At 37.8% G+C, this 19929-nt stretch overlaps 1 protein-coding gene across 5 annotated transcripts in view; it reads left to right on the top strand.

Annotated features, from left to right (window-relative positions):
• The window catches only part of SH3KBP1 (SH3 domain containing kinase binding protein 1), a 211649-nt gene that overhangs the window by 137449 nt on the left and 54271 nt on the right, over window positions 1–19929 (top strand). For all 5 annotated transcript variants that reach the window (XR_005952296.1, XM_041399855.1, XM_041399857.1 and 2 more), the window contains one exon: window positions 12864–12939. Coding sequence is in view for 4 of the 5 variants with exons in the window: in XM_041399855.1 (XP_041255789.1) it covers window positions 12864–12939 (76 nt within the window). In the remaining variant the exon portion in view is untranslated. The remainder of the gene's footprint in view (window positions 1–12863; window positions 12940–19929) is intronic.

Below are 19929 nucleotides of genomic sequence, written 5' to 3'. Positions count from 1 at the left end.
GTCTTTTTAATGCTTTTTGTGTATTTCTATAGGAGGTTCTTGGCATTCTGTGTGTCTAAAATAATCCTTAAATACTAGAGATGTGAGCTCATATTATTAGTTAGTTGCCTAAGTGCTTTATAAAAGTTTCCCAATAAAAGGCAAGGAGAAGGAGAGAGGGCATCTCCTGGGGAGGAGGTCCTGCTGCAGCAGTGAGCCGTGGCCAAGCAGGGGCTGCTGGTGGCTGCTTTCTGCTGGGCTCTTTGCCATGCACTGGCCACACAAAGAGCAGAGTCCTCCACCTGGACAGCTGATGCTTTCCATGCAGCAGCCTCGGTACCTAAAGCACTTGCTGGAAAGAAAAGCTGAAACACATGGTGAAAGTCATTTTCCATTTGTGTTTTGAGTCATTTGTTGCTCTGCAGTCTTCCCTGTAAGTGTTTAAAATAAAAATATCTCCCTATTCTTTCTCAGTAATGTCTGAATTAAATGATCTAGGGTGAGGGGAAAACCCCCAAATCTAAAAAAATGAAAGTTAATTTGAGGAGAAAAGAAGTGTAATTCCAAAATGGAATAAATATTTGTTGTCAGCATTAAATCTGGGATAATCTGCATGACAGTATGGGTTTGTTCTTTTGTTTATGATAATTGAATTTGAAAAAATGTCATTGAACAGCTACTTGTCAGTTTGACATCATAATTTTCATAAAAGAGCAAAGAAATATTGTTGCCACTTTAAAGAGGATGATATTAAAGAAGAAACATTCCCTGCTTACTGTTTTCATAGATTTTTTTATTCTTCTCAGAGATGGAAGTAGCTGCACCGCTTCCCTTACTGCTGCAAAAGAAAGTGAATATTCATGTAGCAGTTGTAAGGTTCAATAATTGTTGTAAAAGAGGGAGGTTTTATAACTGTGTTTTCTAGGCTGGATGGTGCAGTCTGGATCATGCAAGTTACCAGCTGCAATCTAGACAGGCATGGTTCTCTTGGGAGAGTAGGAAGGAATTTCATTCACTCAGTGCAGTCTGACTAAAGTATTTTTTCCTAGAAAAGATAGAAATTAATTGTGAATGGCAACCTGCAAATTGTAAAATATATGACAAAGAGAGTAAGGGGACTTGTTTCCTTTACATTTATGTAAAAGAAAGTAAAAAAGGAGATAAAGCAGGGAAGAAAGAAGGCTTTCTGCTTAAAAAATACTTTTGATACAAAAGCACCTTCTAGCATTACAAATCTGCAGCTTGAGGAAAAATGAGAATGAGCTTGTTGATCATGCTCATTTTGATGTGCACGCTTCCAGAGTTTTGAGATCAGGCAGCTGGGAGCATGCTGTGTGGGTTTCATTCTGTGCTTGCCTTTTATTTCATTTACTTAAGTGCTTTTACTCATCAGTGGTTCTAATATGTCTCGCTCCAATTGTTTCAGCAGCATCTATCTAATCTAAACTCTTATGTTCACTTTCTCACCATTAACCTTTTAGCAAGGCAGATTTTTGGTTCATCAGTGGTTTGAAACTGACAGCCTGACAGCATCAAATGCCAGGAGTCAAAATTTTACAGAAATGCTGATGATTCAATGCATGCAAGTTGAGATATATAGATTTGTCTCCCTGTCCAACACATCAAGCATGTTGGAAGGAAAAAAGCCTCTCCAGTCCCCTCCCTGCCCATAATTTCAAATTTTAAGAACTTGTCAAAATATGAAGTTACAACAGCTTTAGAGTCTGAGCTTATCTGCTGGTAGAACAGGTTTAACTGTGGACTACACTGCAAAAGGCGAAATGTGCACTCCAAGCTATCCAGAGTTTTACTGGGAATGATGTTTCACTGTTCACGTTTTTCTTTCTACTTCCTCCATCCAAGAGGTTAAACCAAAAACTTTGCATTGCATGGTTTACCTACCTATTTCTTTGAATGTTATTTCAGATAGCACAGCTTTCTCTCGTGAGTTGCGTAATGCTAATGAAGATATTCTTCATCTCTGGTTTGAAGACTGATGGCCTCCTAAATACCTGGTAGTTTTAGTGCTTGGATGAGACATTTGGTGCTGGCTCAGGTCATTTCTAAATGGAGCTCAACAGCTGGAAACAGGAACAGAAGCAATTTTCCATTTAAGCAGTTCAGAAATTGCTGAAGAGATGTTTTGTCATTGCAAATGGGAAGTTAGGAGTCTGTGAAGCATCCTCTCTAATTAGAAGTCTTCCCCATTCTGAAGGTTTGAGACTCCTCTAAATGCAGAAATATAAAGTACATGAATGTGGACAATACAGTTAGAGTTCAGCATAAACATCAATTTCATCACTGAGAGAACTATCTGTATTCATACTCTGAAATACTGTGCATCTCAAGATGTCTTAAATCTCTAGTGGTTTCTCAGCAAAAGCTGGTAACAGTCAAAGCCCTTCCAGACAGCTTGACTGGAAATAAATCAGATTTTATTGAGGAGGTTGGTAAGTTGTACAAGGTTTCACTTTGTAGTGTTGTGTTGGACATAATCCACCTTACAGGTCATAACATGTTTGAGGTGGCTAAACAGGAAATGTAAATATACATTTCTGTACTGTGGATTTGTCTTTTTCATTGCAATAGCTGACTGTCAATCCAGTGTTTGATTTTACTCCTCTTTTAGATTCATAGTGGGTTTTCCACTTCTGTGGCCACAAAAGGTGGCTCAGGAAAGTAGACTTACATACATACATACCACAAATATTTCTTAGTTTTTAAATTTGTCCATTGAAAATTTCTGTAGTGTCCTATCAGAGGACTGTATAATTTTGAAGGCTTTTCTAATTTTTTTCTCCATATATTTTTGTTCTCTCTATGATTTTGCTTTCTTTTTAACTGAAGAACTTAGTGTGTTTGATAATTTTGGGGTGTGAGATAGGAGTTAGAGTAATCCTTTGAAGTTTCCCTTAAGTTATCACTGGTTATATATCACTTCACTTTATTTAAATTTACTTTCTGAACAGTCCTGTATTCAGTATTCCATTTCCATATGTTAAAGAATAATATTTTTTGGAAATTGGAAGATCTTGGGAAATCTGTAATTCAGATCAGGACTGTATCTGGGCTCTCATTGTGCCTCCACCAGCCTGGGTAAGATGTTGGGAAGGTTGCACAAAGAAATTCCTGTGAGGAGTCTTAATAGCCTCTAATAATTTTGACATTTGTATTAATAGCCATAACGGATCTTTGTTCCTTGGCAAATCAAGCAGTCACATTTTCATTGCGTGTAACATTTTAGCACCTGTAGTTCCTGTGAAAGCATTCCAGGCTGCTGGAGCACACACTGTGGGAAGGAGTTACCTCCCTCTCTTTGTTTTGAATAAGGACCTGCTAATTTAATTTATAGCTCTTAATTTTTATTACTGGAAGAGTTAATGAGTGATTCCTCCCTATCTCCCTTCTCTCCTGATTTTTATAGACTTGTGTCACCCGTATCTTTTTTCCCCAGAATGAGGGATCTGGTTCCTATGTTTGATCATTTTTGGTGACTTTCTGTCTTTTTCAGTCCCTTTGAGAACTCAGGGGGTTTGTGTGTGAGGGCAAAAGGAGGTGAAAACTGCACACAAGGGCCAAGGTGTTGATTGAATTTATGCAGAATTTTATGGCACTTCTCATTGCTCTTTATTGCTTTCCAAAGTATTAACAACTGGAGGTTTCAAAGCCTGTCATTTCTGTCTTAAAATAGCACTTTTCCTCCAAATGTGTAATTTTATTTCTACCTGAACTTAGTTTCTGTCTTTCCCCTTTGGTGGGTCATCTGGGAAGGTGTGAAAAACAAGAGCCTTGATCTAGATCCCTAACAGCTCCACTGATCACCATGATGAAACTCTTTGTTTTCTGTATTTTAATAAGGTATTTATTCAAGTTAGTACCTTTTGTTAAAGGTTGAACAGTAAACTCTTCCTAATCTCAATTTTAATTTTGAATGTGCAGTGAGATTACAATTTCAATCTTCTTCAGGAGCCAGAACCAGGAGCTTCCTTAATTTGTGTATTTTAATGAAAATTGCTGTGAATTGGCTATACAAAATAGAAAAGATCATACAGGACTTGTATAAAGGCAACACTGTATGCCACAACATCATTATCTAATTATTTAGTTATTAGGTAGCTGGATTTATAGATTTATTGCTAATCTGTAGATATATAGATCCAGATAGATAAGGACAGATCTTTAGATAGATAACCTGGCTGCTGTTCTGGCAGGTAACAGGCATGCACTACACAACAAAGATATTTTAAAATAGCAGCTACCATGGGATTCTGGTGATTCAATTTAGGCGTCTGTGATGTTACTTGTAGCCAACAAGCAGTCTTTCTTCACAGTCTATAGACTAAAAAGCATTATTAGGACAGGAGCTTTCTATATCCCAAAGATGAATTACATGTTAAAGGGACTGTTTTACCTCCCGTGACAAAAGGAAAGCCTGCAGGGACTGGCATCTGGCTCACAGCTGATGTTTGAATGAAGTTAACTCAATCTTGAGTAACTACATCAGAACACTAAATCTTGTCTTTTTACATCTCAGTGACAAAAATATCTGAATGTCATTGTACTAAGAAATATAAGCAGATTACATATAAACTGTGAGGTTCATGTAGTCACAACAGAGCAAGGGGTAGTATGAAACCCTAAATTTTAAGATTTCTTAGCCTTTCAATGGTTAAAATCATTGAAGAAATCATGCTAAATAATCACTAAAATAATAAGCAATTGTGAGTAACATATTCAGTAGATAAAATTTGATTCATACAAGATAAAAACAATAAAGTAAGTTTAATTGCAGGACCTAATGCCTTTTCCTAAAGAAAATGCACACCTGGAAAATCTACCAAAGAACTTAGTCTCATCTTTAGTTTTGGAGTAACAGACTCTGAGCCAATAGGGAGTGTCAGCACATACTGATTAAATAATCCTGGCCTTCCTTTCTCCCTCCCTTTTCTTCGATATGTAATCCTTCACAGTGCTATGCTAGAAGTAGTACAGGCTGGTCATTTTATCTTTATTCTGCTACAAACATATAAATAATTCCTTCTCTGTCCAGCAGGTGATTTTCAAGGACTTCCCTTTATGTGATTTTCAAATACTTTTTGATGTAGTTAAGTAAAACACCAGTAACTTCTTTCATTAAATATTTCAGAAGTTACAGTTATTTTGAAAAATAGAATGGTGTTTAGTCAAAATAAAATGTGACTATTCCTCAAGCATTCAAAAATTTATTCTTCGTCTTGATGTAGTTTAAGCATTTTAACCAATGAGTAGAATTTGTTTTGCTTCTTGTCAACTGTAAGAAAGAATTATATCAGAAGAATAAATATCAGTGATGAATCAGAAAAAAAAAGCCCCAGAAAAATCATGTTTTGTTCTACAATTTCCCTTGTCTGGGGATCTCAGTGCTGTTTCTTTTGCGTTGTTTACTTGCTTGCTTGCTTGTCTGCTTGGATTCCAGAGTCATGACAGTGGATGACAGATGCAGTAATTGTAAGATGCTCTGAAAATCAGTGCTGTATTTCTAGGGCACCAAGTGAACTAAGGGTGGTGTAATGTAATCACAACCTGTTTACCATTCTCTGAAATGGGTATTGTTGTAGGATTTAGACTGACATGCTATTTTTATACACACATTGTCTTTTCCTTTTCTCTCTTTGTATTCAAGAACTAACTCCTGAATTGAACACTAGAAAGCATTTTTCCCCCAAATACCTTTAGTTTTTCTGCATATGCATGCTAATTCCAAAAGCCATTGCAAACAAACATTCAAGCAGCATATTCTTGTTGACTATTTGAATATGCTTTCCTCTAAAGCACTGATGGTGTTGTAGCTAGTTCCCAGTGGACTGATGTTCATGAGCATTTATAGGGCCTCCACTTCTTCACTCTTGACTTGTCTGCTTTGTCCAAACTTGTTAATTGTGGTAAGAGTCATGCCGATGGCTGGAATTGTGTTAATTTCCAAGGAGCTCCAGTAGGATGAAGGCTTCAGTCTTTTGCTTTGTAGTAACAGGATGCTTATTTGGAGGATCATCCTTTATTTAGAGATTGTTGATTTTGTCTAGACTGAGAAAATTAAGATGTTAGCAGTTCATATACCTTTCACAACATGTAAATACAGGGGTTTGCAATCTTGATGCAGAAAGGTAAAGCCTTTCACAGGTAAAAGCTTTTTCAAAATTAAAAAAGGACTTATTTCTTTACAAAGATATAAGTCAGAAGGCCTATGTTCATTCAAGTCCAAGGGTCATCTAATATAGACATCAGTTGGAAAAAACTGCACTTTAATCTGCTGGAATATGGAAAAGTGTAAAAATGTGCCTTTTTCAGGTTGTCAGGTGGAAGAAAATATAGTTTGACTATGTGAAAAGAAATTGTAATATGAAGCTTAAAATACTTAAATTGCTTTGTTGTCTGCATTCTGTGGACTATTTACCAAACATCCCACTAAAAAGTTCTCTAAGTTGTGCAACATCTGCTGCTGTGGTTAGGGGGACCATTCTTTAGGGAAGCATCATCTGGTATTTAGAGTTGAGTGATGTTCATGTTTCAACTTTTAAATGATGTAAAGGCATGAACTACTAAAGAAGAGTTTGGACCCTGGTTTTGAGGCAGAGTTGGTTTATTTTTAAGCTCAAGCTGGGTGCCTCTGGAGAAGGACCTTGAACAAAGAAATTCCTCACAGTTTATGCACAAGATGTTCATGTGCCCCGCGTGCGCCTCTTGATCCAAAGGTGAATTATCATCTGGGGTCTTCCAATATCTCACTGGATTCTTTCTCCATGTCCGCATGGAGAGGCCATTAACTGCTCTTACCTTCCAGTTTGAGGCCCTCTGGGGTCTCAGCCCTTATCTGAAGGTACCCAGTCTTTGTCTCCTCCCCTGCTGAGCAAAGGGAAGTTCACCTGCACCAGGCTTTGAGCTGTCAGTAGAAACATGTGCAGTTTTGGCAACTGAGTCTCCCTGTATTAGCTGGGAGTGCATTGGGCAGATGTTCCTAACTGGTTGGTGTTAGAAACCACAAATAATTGTACATGCACGTGGATAGTCTTTCTAGCAAAGCAAAGCTGTGAAGAAAGTAGTTACAGAGGAAGAAGCTACTGTAGATGGCTGAGGCAATCAAAGGTGTAGGCAGGTGTTTAGTTCACTTTTCTTCAAGAATTTTAGTTTTCTCTATAAATGTTTCTCAAAATTCCCATTACCCTCTTTGAAGTCCCATGTGGTGACCCTTCAGAAAAGTGTTAACTCTGTCCTTTTGGGAAAACTCAGGATGGCAATACTTGATCATGCTGTCACAGAAGGGGCTTTATGTGGAGCTGAATGTTGGTAGCATGGGAAAAAATGAAATCTTGGACCTTTATTTTGTTTCTGACATAGTGAGAGAATTTTGACATCTGAAAGTTTTTGGGGTTTTTATATTTTGTCTCTTTTTTGGATTTCAGGGCAGAACAGATAGGATGGATAGAGGACTCGATGACATTCCTTAAGCACTTGATGCATATTAGAAAAAAAAAAACGAATGGCTTCTCCCTCACACCAGCATTATGCAGAGTCAGTGTACACAGATCGTTTATGCTCCTGTTAATTAAGAGCTAGAAGACTCTAATAACCATTTCTGCTTCTTTGTGAACAAATGTTCTCAGTTACAAAATGGAATGTAAAGACACATTGAAGGCTACAGCTTTTGTACTATCACTAATAGTGGCCCTGGATTTGCATATAAACCTATATATTAGAAAATTCTCATGCATATAAGCCACATCTAAGTATACTTAGGTGAATATTAAGAGGAAGTATTGTGGTCAGAGAAACATGATACTTTTTTCCTCTGACCCAGTCATTGAGGTTTTCTGAAACTCTTAAAGTTCAAAAGATACATAACTGCCTTTTCCTCCCTCATACGAAGCACCAGTGCACATTGTTGTATTTTCACTATTCAAACTGACAAACTATGTTAAGCTTCATGTTTCCAGCTCATAGCTTTTTGTGAGTTCTTTAATATCTGATATATTCCTTAAGAATAGGTTCATAGAGTTGTATTCCAAGTAGCAGTTTCCAAATAATTTTACCTAGGATAAAGACCTCAATACACTTTCCAAAATAAATAATGATGCAGAGTAAATTCCTTTTTCCTTATTCCTAAGTAAATGAGCTATTGCTTCAAGAAGCCTATATTGTTAAAGGAGACTCAAAGGATAAGTATGTTACTTTGGTGCAAAGTAATACAGAACCTTCTGCATGGACCCATCTGTGCATATATGACAATTCAATTCAAATTTTCAGATGAAATGTTCTAGACACACTAGACCTGAATAATGAAAGTAAATATACAAGTTAGTTTTCAACCACAACAGAAAACCCTGAAGTATAACGCTAAGGTACCCTGAAGGAAGAAACTTGGTCACAGGTCTGCTTTTCTCCCTCTGGTCAGAGCTCAGTAGTTGTAGGGAACAACCACAGTATCTTTAGGTGAGAAAAAGTCACTTGTATACTGTCCGTTTCGTGTTCTGCTTCTCTTGTGTTGTTCTCTGCTGTTACAGGGATCACAGCTGAGACAAAATATATAAATGAAAGAAAATTATACTGTCCAGATTGTACCATGACCTCATTTACCTGACTTTGTGTGCCACCTCAACCATTTTTGCAATCGCTGTTAATTCAGTATCAGAGGGAACTGGTCTGCAGTGATACAGATTTGCAGTGTACCAAAATGCCACCGACGCCTACAGAACTGGATATTTCATGCTGGGCTGTCCTTCTATTGGCTTTATTGACCCAAGCATTAACACTGCCAGGTTGCTGCTAAATCTGCCTCATCCCTCTGAATATCTGTACACCAAATCATGGTGATTTTTATGCTTTTATCAGCTGTTGCTGCAGCAAGAGGGCACTTCATCCCTTTTCATCTTTAGAATTTGCTTGTCAGGAGATTAGTGAAATTTGTGTCTGATAGATAAATAATCTAATTATGCTCGCCCTGCAGAAATAGTGGGGTTAAGATTCTGCCTGTTTTGTTGATAATGTTCTGTTGTTTTGGGAGTCAACCTAGGCTTGGAGTCAGAAAACACAAACTGTTTCCACCATGTTTTTCTTGAGTGATAGGACTGAGCAAGTCAGAGTGATATCTACAGAGAAATGTAAGTGGACCAAGGCTCACTGCCATCACCTAAAAAAGGGATTTATGATAATCAGAATGCTGAAGGAGGACAGATGGAAAGTGAAACTTTAGGAGTGTCTCTGCACCACTGGGCTAGAGATACAAGGGCACAGAATGATATGCTACTCTTCTTGCTGGGGATGAAACCATTCTGCAGCCAAGAATACAAGATAGCTTTAGAGAGGAAATGCAGAACTTCAGTTGTCTTTGCAGCCTGGTATTTAGGACAGTACTGGGAGATGCCATTATGAGCATTCTGGTTCATGCTGCATTTGACTTTTAATTGCAAACATTATTGACAACATGATAGATTTAGGTAAATGGAGTGAGACAGTTTATGCTAGGAGATGTCAGGGATTGCTGACAGGGTTGAGGATCCTGTTCTTGGACTTGGAATGTCTAAATTCCCAAAAAGTCCTTCAAGTTCTAAGTCTTGTTTTGTGCCTGTGTCCCAAAGGGGTAAGATGTGCTTGCTTCTTAGGAATCCTGAGCCTGATAGGTAAAAATTAATCAGGTAAAAGACTAACAGCAAAGCTGGAGCTGTATATCAGTACTTTGTAGCATAGATCAATGTGTCTAGAAGGGCTTGGACCATCTTTTTATGTAAATGAAGAACAGAGGAGGAGAAAGAGTTATATTGAAATCTTCAGTTTAACATATTGGGTGTTCTTTGCTCCTATGTTTCCATTTTTTAAAAGTGAAGGTTTTGATAAATTGCACTGGGCCTTCAACTGAAGAAGACAACAAAATATCCTGTAGTAACTGTTTTTGAAAAGAGAAGTCTGTGTCATGCAGATGTGTATTGGACCAGCAAGAATTCAAGTTGGGCTTGCTTTGTTCTCCTCACCACTAAAACTTGGTAGACATTTGACCTGTATGGGAGTATGAGTGACATAGAAGAGTTGGAGAGAGAGCAGGAAAGTTTCTCGCTTATATGGGAGATGTCACTGTCTCCCATTTTTGTTTTCTTGTCAGAAAAATTGGTGCCTCTGATAATAATGCTTGCTCTGGGTCTCCAAATCTTAGCTATCCTGGAGTTTTTAGCCTGTTATAGAAGAACCATCAGATTTACCAGATCACAGAGGATTCAGTGTCTCTTAGAGTGAGGAGAGTTTATCTTGGGTATTTCCTAATGAACAAAAAAGTACTATATTAAGTTTCATGTAGGTGTTTTCAGAAAGTGGTGACACATTTTCCATGCAAATATAGGTCAATTGGAAACATAAATAAATAATAATTTTTAAACCCCATCTCCTTTACGACCACTTAACAGGACAATTAAAACACCTTGGCAGTTCTAGTCCACCTAAACCAGATTTACATGACTTATCAATTTCTATTCATTTTTCCTGTCCATGATGTTTGTTTCATCCCTAAAAATTCCAGAGTGTAGTCCCTTCACAATTAAAGAATTGCAGTTCCACTTGTCTTCTCCTCTCCCTGTCCCACAACAAATTCAGGTATCCCTTCTCACTGGAGTGGGTCCTATGCAACCCTTATAAAAATTGTTTGAATTCTTCCTCCTAGCTCCTAATGAAAGAGCAGCCTTGTTTGGATAGTATTCCCTTTGCTGTTCACAAGTTGCTACCCAATGCTGATTTATCACCTGCACAGGCATTTGTTCTGAATGAACAGATTAAATAATGTTTTCAAGCATTGCTATTGCATCTGCTTCTATATTTTAGGAAATTACTTTGTATAATGGATTTTCCACGAGGACACACAAATATCTTACTTTTTGCCCATGATTCTTTTGTTGTGATCTGTACCTTGTTAAATTTTAGCCTGTTGTGGGTTTATATGGTGTTTGGTTTCATGGCATAAAATCAATGATTCATGTATGGTAAAGCAATTACTAAAATATTTCCTTTAATGAACTGGTCTTGCATAATAATTTAATCTTTAAAATAACAAAACCTTCCCTAATTGAAAGGGTTTTCATATTCCTTTAGTGAGCATGTCTTTATGAGCCAAATTGCAGTGCAGTTTAGAGTATCTGCTTTCATCATTTTCCTAAACAATTTCATGGAGCAGAAATGTGAATAAAGGTTTGATCATGAGTGAGCATGTACTGTGATGTGCAGCTATCTTGAGCTGCCCTGTTTGCCTCTGAACCAGAAGCTGCCTTCCCAGTCTTGCTTTCATCTTGAAGGCATTCTGTACTTTTCTCTGTGTAAATGCAAATGCCTAGTAGCTTCAAATTCTTTATTATATCTCTTTTAGTACAACTTTCCCTGCTTTGCAGATAGATCTCATCTTTACCATCATCCTTCTTGACTTTAAACTTCTCCAGCACAACTAGGTCATGAACTTCTCTCAGTTTTACCCTCTCTCAATTTGCAGATATCTGTCATCTCCTATTTTTCTGTTACCTCCCTAATCACTGGTTCAGCTAATGCTTCTTATCTTTCATTCCCACCTCAGAAAAGAGTTTGGGAGGTTCTCTAGAGTTTTGTTGTTTATTTCTCTTCCTTAGCAGTTCACAAACTCTGGATTCTGAGTAGAGTTATAAGCTCATCAGAAGGGCAGGTGTTTCATCTTCCACCTTCAAATTAAGGTGCAACAGCATGCTTTTGGGTATTGCAATTCATAGTCTGCATTGCTGCCAACGTGGATTTGATGGCTGCCTTGTGCACAACTCTCAGAACCATCTTTCCTCCCTTTACCAGCCTGAAATCCCTGTGTGTATTTGAGTCCTTTCCATAGATATATTTTCACACATTATTACATATTATTAACATGGAGCTTTCAGTGTTCTTTATACACCTTGGAATTTTTCAGCTACTCAAAGAGCTCTACTCCTTTTGCTTCTTGCACTGACCAGTGTTTTCTTATAGTCCTTAGAGTACTCAGTACTTCCAAGGCTAGATCTCAGCACTTTGGTCTCTAAGCCTTTACTCAGGAGGTCATGAAAGCATGGAGGAGCTTTGTGGTGTTTGTGCAGACCTTGCAGGGAATGGCAGCCAGGGCTTTTCAGGAACAATTATACTTATTTTCTCACCTACATTGCTAGGATTTTAATGCTAGAAAACTTTGTTCATAGGGAGACAAGCTGAGAGAGAGGGGGGATAGCATGCATATAACAATAGGAGAAGAGATATAAAGATGAATATCACTGATTTTATTCTATTCTATTTTGGTGGGGGAAGATGGTATTTGTTTACTGTTTCAGCATACCTGTCTGAGGCAGGTTACCACTTATAATAGTTCACTGTAAATTAGTAACTTTTACTAAAAATATATAAAAAATAATAAAATAAGTAAGATATGTTGTCAATATAAAAATCACACTCAGTCTAGAATAACTGAAATGAACACTCCTTGTATGAACAGAAGTCAAGTGGGTTCGTCTCTGCTGCTTCTTTCAGCTTTACTTTTGGTACTGAATAACACCTTTCCCAAAGGAATTTCATTGATTGCTTAATATTCAATCTACCAGTGAAACTTCTGTGAGTCTTCCCTGAAACTCAGGGAAGTGTTAAGGGGACATCATTTAAAGATGTTAGAAACATGAGTAAAGGGAAATTAAAGGATCACACTATTAATTCTTAATAATTTTTTTAAAAAGTTAATCCCCAGTAACAAATATAAGAATAGTTTATCATTTGCCTCTTTTTCTTTACTGTCCCTTTTCTACTCCTATATTTTGTATTTCCATTACTATTTTTTATGTTGTCCAACTTTTAACTGAATCTGCAAATTTTAAAGAAGAATAATTATTTTTTTTCAGAGTGTTGGGAAGAAATTACCTCCAGCCACAGCAACTCAGGAGCCAACAAAAATAGAAGTGGACAGCAGAACAAAAAGTAGGTTTCATAGGTTTTTCTTTTTTGCACTTTGTGCTATTAAAAGCAAGCTGAATGCTTTTCTTTGCTTTTGGTTAAAAGAGTGTCCTGTATGTAAAAAAGCCAGGATGCAGGCAGATATATTTAGAATAAACTTTGAGTAGGTGGTACCTAGACAAAATGCTTTGTTTCACAGAATCCTCTGAATTGTTTTTGCTCTTGTGCCCCTACCTCAAGTTTTCTGCCACCAAAAATCAAGATAAATTATGTGATAAACTTTCAGCCTTGAGGATACTTTGGAATTAATCAGAGTTGAATAAGATCCAAATTCATTAGGTAGGTCATAGAAAAATTTCTCTCATTGTGAATGCCTTTGCCTTTTTCCTCTTTAAAAAAATATTGTAATTATTTTATTTTTATTTCTTTATGTAGCAGAAATAAAACTGCATGCATGGTATAGTTTGTATGGGAAACCAAAGCAAATGCTCCAGGGAGACCTTCCAGCAGCCTTCCAGTACCTCAAGGGGACCTACAAGAGAGCGGGAGAGTGAATTTTTACAAGGGAATGTAGTGACAGGACAAGAAGAAATGGCTTTAAACTGAGAGAGGGCAGGTTTAGCTCAGATGTTAGAAATTTCTTACTGTGACCCTAGTAAGGCACAGGAACAGGTTGCTCAGAGAGGCTGTGGTTGCCCCATCCCTGGCAGTGCTCAAGGCCAGGCTGGATGGGGCTCTGAGCCACCTGGGATGGTGAAAGGTGTCCTTGCCCATGGCAGGGGCATTGATCCTAAAGTTTCTTTCTAATCCAAACTATTCTCTGATTCTCTGACCTTCAGTTCTTTTTTAATAAATTCAGTGCTTAGCAATGATGATCAAATCTTTCAGGTATGTCTCTATGGTGTTCTAGGGAGGTATATGTAACCAGCTTACCAAATAACATACATATATATTCCCCATCTTTTGATTTTATTTATGTAGAGTTACAATTAAATGTTACAGATTCTGGTGGAAAAGAATAAGAGGGAAGAAATATAACCATACCATAGAAAAGAAGCTGAATATAATAGAGTTGACTTTCTTTAAATACTGCCCAGTCCTTCTTCCCTGACGTGTTTATCCTTTTAGATAGTTAGCAGATAACATTTTGTCTCAGAACTGAAACACATACAGACATATGTAGGAAAGCATCAGGATCAGCAGGGCAGGGTCTGTCTGAGGGAAGTGTGTGGTTACAAACTGGTTTGTACAGGTTTTCAGCTCAGAGTTACAAAAGCAGCTTAAAAGAGTTTTTAGTGAGTTATTGTCCATTAACCCCACCACAATCATTGACTTGCTCCATCCTCTTATCTTGTCTCCCCATGCCAGTAGTCTCTAATGGGAAATACTGCAAGATTTCATTGCCCTGAGGAAGTGAAAACTTGAAATACTGCAAAATGTGTGAACTGCTAATGCAGAAGAGGGCTCCTGAATGTGGTTTGGAATTGCCTTTGCCAACCTGCAGGCTGAGCACTTCAAGCTGACCTGAGTGCAGGTGCCATCAGAAGGGGTGGTCCAGGGGCTTTCCTGCCTGCAGCATTAACCCTTGTGTGGGAAGCCAGGCTGCTCCTTTCCACATCAGCTCATACAGCTGACAGCTGAAGCTGCTCACTAAATCCCATCCAATGGTATGGCAGGTTCAAACTTTCACATTTATAAACTGAGTATGGAAACCTTCTGACCAATGGTTAGAAAACTGTATCTTCTACTGTGATCCATTGAGCTCTGGCTGACAAAGACATTTTTCCATCAACACTTTTGGGCTCTGGATGGTACTTCTTTCACCTCTTTGTTATTTCCAATGGACACATCTTTTTTGGCCAGAAAAATCCTTCTTCTTCTGTCACTGTTTTCATTCAACATCCATTTTGTCAGAGTTGGTGAGAAGGTTGGGCTACTTAATTGCACAGTATCTTATTGAATTTTAACTAAACTGCATTATTTATTATTTTATCTTTCCTGGAATCTCTGGGGCCTCAGTAGAATTCTTGGCATCTCTGTTCATGCTTGGGAAAGAGAAGCACATCTATAGGAAGGTCTGATGTAATGTAATTATATATAATTTTCTTAGCCTCAAATGACATCATTGAAGACACATTTCATTCAGCTGAAGTTGTCCTTCACTTAAATTGAAAAACCTTTCAGTGCAAATGAAACATGCTTCAGTCTGGTTTGGTCTTTAATATAGGCAGAGGAATAATTTCTTCATAATAAAGTTAATGTCTGATAGTCAGAAATGAGGAGTATGATCCGATTTTGGCATAGGACTATAATCTGTCTAGTATTTGTAATTTCTCAAAAATTCAATTTTTACTTTTTACCACAAACAAGCTTGAAAAAGCATTCAGTCCAAGGAAGTTTGCAGTCTCAGAAAAATGCTGAATGTTCCAATTGCTGTGTTCAGCACAAAAGTATCATTCCACCTTGGACCTAAGTAATGGTAGTGTCCCAGTCTTTCTTGGAGTCTTTAACTGCTGAACAAAACAGATACTGTGCCATTCTCCAAGGAAGTAGCAAGAAACAGAAGATCCATAGACTAATTTCATCATGGAGAGGGAGCTTTTGGATACATGGTTTAGATTCCTTTGGGATTACCGTTGGAGATGAGTGCTGCAAGCAAGACAGAGGTTATGTTGGGGGAGGAACAATCCAGTTTTTAATTTTCCTCATTAATTTTCATCATGACTGATGATGTTATACCTTAGTGCCAACTGGATTAAAAAAATGTGGTTGCATTGAGAAAGAGCCAGCTGAGAGAGGAAGCAGGTGCCAGCAGCATCTTCCTTCTGCCCATGGGGCTTCATCAAGGAGTGATGGTTGCTGACTTTTCTCACACTTGATTCCAGTCTGCTCTTTCCTGTAACTTTTCTGATGTCATGGGACAGTGATCAGCAGTGAGGCATTTAATGTGCCAACTGCTCTTGGAACAAGCAAGATGGGTTAAGCTCTGCAATGGGGCGAGTTGGTTGAAGCAAAAGGCAGAGGTGTGTGTTGTCTAAGGTGCTTCTCCCAACAATATGCTACGTAAATCTCCCCACAAACAGATTTAAGATTTTGTGATGACTCTTCAGGGCCAAATACAACTTTTTGCTCAAAGGAGGAGCACAGTGAAGGTAAAAATCTTTACAGGGTTTGAGTGATCCCTTGGAAAACATCACTAATCTTTCATTAATGAGTGAATGCATCTTCAAAGAGAAAAGGGGAAAGCTGTTTGGTTTAGAATTGTGGGTTCCTAGATTTACAAGTTCCATCTCTGCCATGTAGATAGGATGGCACATTAATGCATAAGTGCTTACAATCCTATTTCTGGGGTGAGATATATTGTTTTCTATGAAATAGGTTACTTTTAGTATGAGTGTCCTAACATATCCTAACACTCATACTTTTAGTATGAGTGTGTGCTTACAATCCTATTTCTGGGGTGAGATATATTGTTTTCTATGAAATAGGTTACTTTTAGTATGAGTGTCTTGTGGTGAATAGGATATGTTGCAGAAAACAGATCTAAGTTTTGAAGTAGCTCTGTTGGATTAAAATTAAGCAAAACAAAACCATCCACAACATCTGAGAGTTATTGCAGATTATTGAGACTGCACTAATGGAGTATAAATAAGCAGACAAAAAATAGCAAAGCAGTAAGTCACAGAGTGCATTGACCACAGCACTTAATTTGATTACTCACTATTTAAAATTTGTTTTAAGCTATTGCATAGGAATACCAAGATCATAGCAAACAACTACTTATTTTGCATGGTGAATATGTATTAACAGGACCATAGTTACTTCTGTTTCTGTTTAATAAGGTGGTGTTTTGACAGTTTACATCTTACTAAGTTCTGTGAAAATATTTATTCGTGCAATCTATTTATGAGTCTTGAGTGTAGCAATTAATAGTAAAACCAAATTCTGCTGAGTATAGTATTTGGAATTTTTTTCGTCTGGTTTGTGGTTTTGGTAATAATCATGTAATTTTTCACTAGATTTTGTATGTTTTACTGCATTTCAGAAATATTTTATCAGTGATAGGCAAAGAGAGGAAGTCTAAGCTCAAGGAGTACTACCTTAATGCTGCTTGTTTTCTTGCTTAATATTACTGTTTGTGTCCATATTGATTGGTGTATGATTTAGACTTCACTGATAGGGAAATATTTAAGCCTCAAAATTAACAATACAAAGAAGGAACAATAGAAGTAAAAGAAAGAGATTGATTGCGTCATCCTGCCCTAAGAGGAAAAGCAAATTCCAGAGTCACTATCCTCTTTGAAATTTAAGCTTGAATGAATGTTTGTCTGTGGACTGCCTTCTTGAAAGTCTCAGCTCATCCTAAGAGTGTGGCAGGAGAACAAACAGAAGAGTCATGCTTTTGAAGTGAAGCAAGGTTCACTGATACAGTAAATGGAGTTTGCTCAGATCTGGTTGGAACAGTATAATATTTAACCAGTCTGTCACAATACAAACAAACAAATTTACCTGCTATACTACTGCAGGACCCCAAGTCCCAGAGCAGGTCTGCAGCTTGACATCAGCTCTTTCCCCTGCAGTTCTAATACATACTGAGCCACTGAATTCTGTCAGTGAAATAGTGTTCTTGCAAGGGCCTGGGTAATGAAGCAGCCATGCTCTGTGGGAAGGCTGTCCCTTGCTATTCTCTTCCTCTTGAGGCAATGATTTTTTGAGGGGTTGAGCCTTTATCAAAAAGGCCACATTGTCAACCTGGGGACAGACAGTGTTGCACAAAGATATGTTGCAATAGGACACGAAATAAAACTACATGGACACAGGAGCTTTAAGATATGTAGAAGAAGAAGAAGGGAAGTTTATTTTCTGACTTTAATATTTATAGACTTTCAAAAGTGTCAGTGGATTGGAGGATGAAATTGCTACCTCTCCAATGAGACCAACAGTCCATCAAATTTCTCTTCCCCCAGAGAGGAATTTAAAAACAATTATTCATGTAAAAGTGTGTGAGAAATTCCATTACAAGAATGTAAACATCAGAAGACTTAGAAGAACTTAGAAGAGCAGGGCGACAAAGATACATTATAACAAACCCCATAAAATATCTCATTCTCTTTAGGTTTATCCATTCACTCAGTTCCTTGAGCAGTGCCCATGGCTGGGCGGAGCTGTGAGTTTTCAGTGAGAGACTGTGGTCTGACAGAGTAAAGTACTGCTGAATTGATAAAATAGGACTGAAAAGCTCATGAGTATCATCTTTTCTCCTCCCTTAATGTTTCCAAGATATCTGCTGTTGGGGGTTTATTAACAGATATATTTTTGCCAGGTCAGGAGGAGAGAAAAAAAGGGTTCTGGAAGAACCGTCTGTGATGTATAAACCAAGCTTTGGATGTCAAATGTAAAAATGAGATTCATCATCTACAGCTGAGGGATACTTAGTGTTGGTATCTTAGTTTGAAGTTTTAATTTGGCTTATTCGACAGGCATGTAATAGCACATATTGTTTTGACTTTTAGTATTTTTCTGTTATTTTTTTCTCATTCAGAAAATCCCAAATTCAGCAAATTCCAGTGCAGTCTGTACAATGCTGTGTCTGAAATTAGTTTTTTCTTTTATCTTCTCTTCCTTCCTATCTAAACATGACTGTTGACATTAAGTGCTTCTACATTCTGCTGCGGTGTTGTGCCCTGCTGAGTAAGGACAATTTTAGTCCCGATGTGACATAGCCTATTAGATTTTTCTCTGCTTTTATTAATCTGATTTTAAAGGTTCATATTATTTTGAGTTCTGCTGGCTTTGTTTTTGCTTGCTTTAATCATGTTGGTTTACCTGTCCCTTAGGGGAAGATTGAAAGCTGACTTTGTCCAGTTGCTTACATTGTTCCCAACCCATCTGCGATGTTGAGACCTCTGTTGCATGATCCAATGGGTTCAGTGATTTAGTGTATGTCTGTCTAAATTGTACTCAAGAAATCCAGACTTTCACTGTACATAAAACATATTATTTTTCTGCGGCTGTTCCTTCTCTCTGTGTTCCTGTGCCAGCATTTGGAGCATAGCGGGGCCATGAGTCTCCCCCAGCTCCCTCTTGTGCCTCTCAGAATTTTATCTCCTGGCTCTTTATGAACCACATCATGGTTTGGTTGATTTTTGATATTTTTCTGTAGTTTAATTCCTTGGTTTGCTGTTATTTGGATTTTTTTTAAAAGGAAAAAAAAAAAAGGTTTAGAATTGGTGGGGAGAGTGCACAGGCCATGGGATGACAGAGGTCTTGACATCAAAACCAGAAAGACAAGATGTGTATCTGTCTGCTAGAGAGAACTTACTTCCTGATCATAAACTGATATTTCAGATGCTGAAGCCACAGCACTCTCTCCACTCTTGTCTATCAGGGTCTTCATCCTGAAAGACAATTGAAATACCCAGTCTTCAAATAGTGAGCCTGAGGGAGGCTCATCTGTTATAGGACTCAGGATGCCCAAGCCCTTTGCTATCCAAAGCATTTTTTAACCTGAAACATGGGGGGTTCATCCATGCCTTGAGCAGAAGCTGCACTGCAGGCATCCTGTCAGAGTGATGTTGTGGTAGCTGTTTGCAGTTTTTTAGCTGTACTTTGTGCTTGGCTTAAACAGCATCACTTAATCTTCAGCTGATGCTGTTATTGAATGCAGGATCAATGAATGTGTCTGAGAATGGATGTTCTGGAATCATCCTTCTTGGGCTCAGGTGTTGTTTACCTCTGAGAATCCAGTCAGTTCTGTATCCCAAAAAAGAAATGCTAAGCCTGTTTCCAATAACTAGAGGCTTGCCTGAGTGTGCAGCACTCAGCTTCTTTAGTGCAGTATTACATCTACATCAACTCTGGGCTAATTCATTGAATCTATTATTTAGCACAGTTGCTTTTCAGAATGTGGATATACTCAGAATAGGAAAAAAACCCCACGATGATAATTTAAGGTAGCATGTCACTGAAGTGTAAAATGTGTTGAATCTCATATTTATCTACATGCTGCTTTGC

This window comes from Onychostruthus taczanowskii, unplaced genomic scaffold (genome assembly GCF_017590055.1).
Source record: "Onychostruthus taczanowskii isolate IOZ18803 unplaced genomic scaffold, ASM1759005v1 scaffold17, whole genome shotgun sequence".
NCBI lineage: Eukaryota > Metazoa > Chordata > Aves > Passeriformes > Passeridae > Onychostruthus > Onychostruthus taczanowskii.
This window is presented reverse-complemented; position numbering and strand designations above follow the sequence as displayed.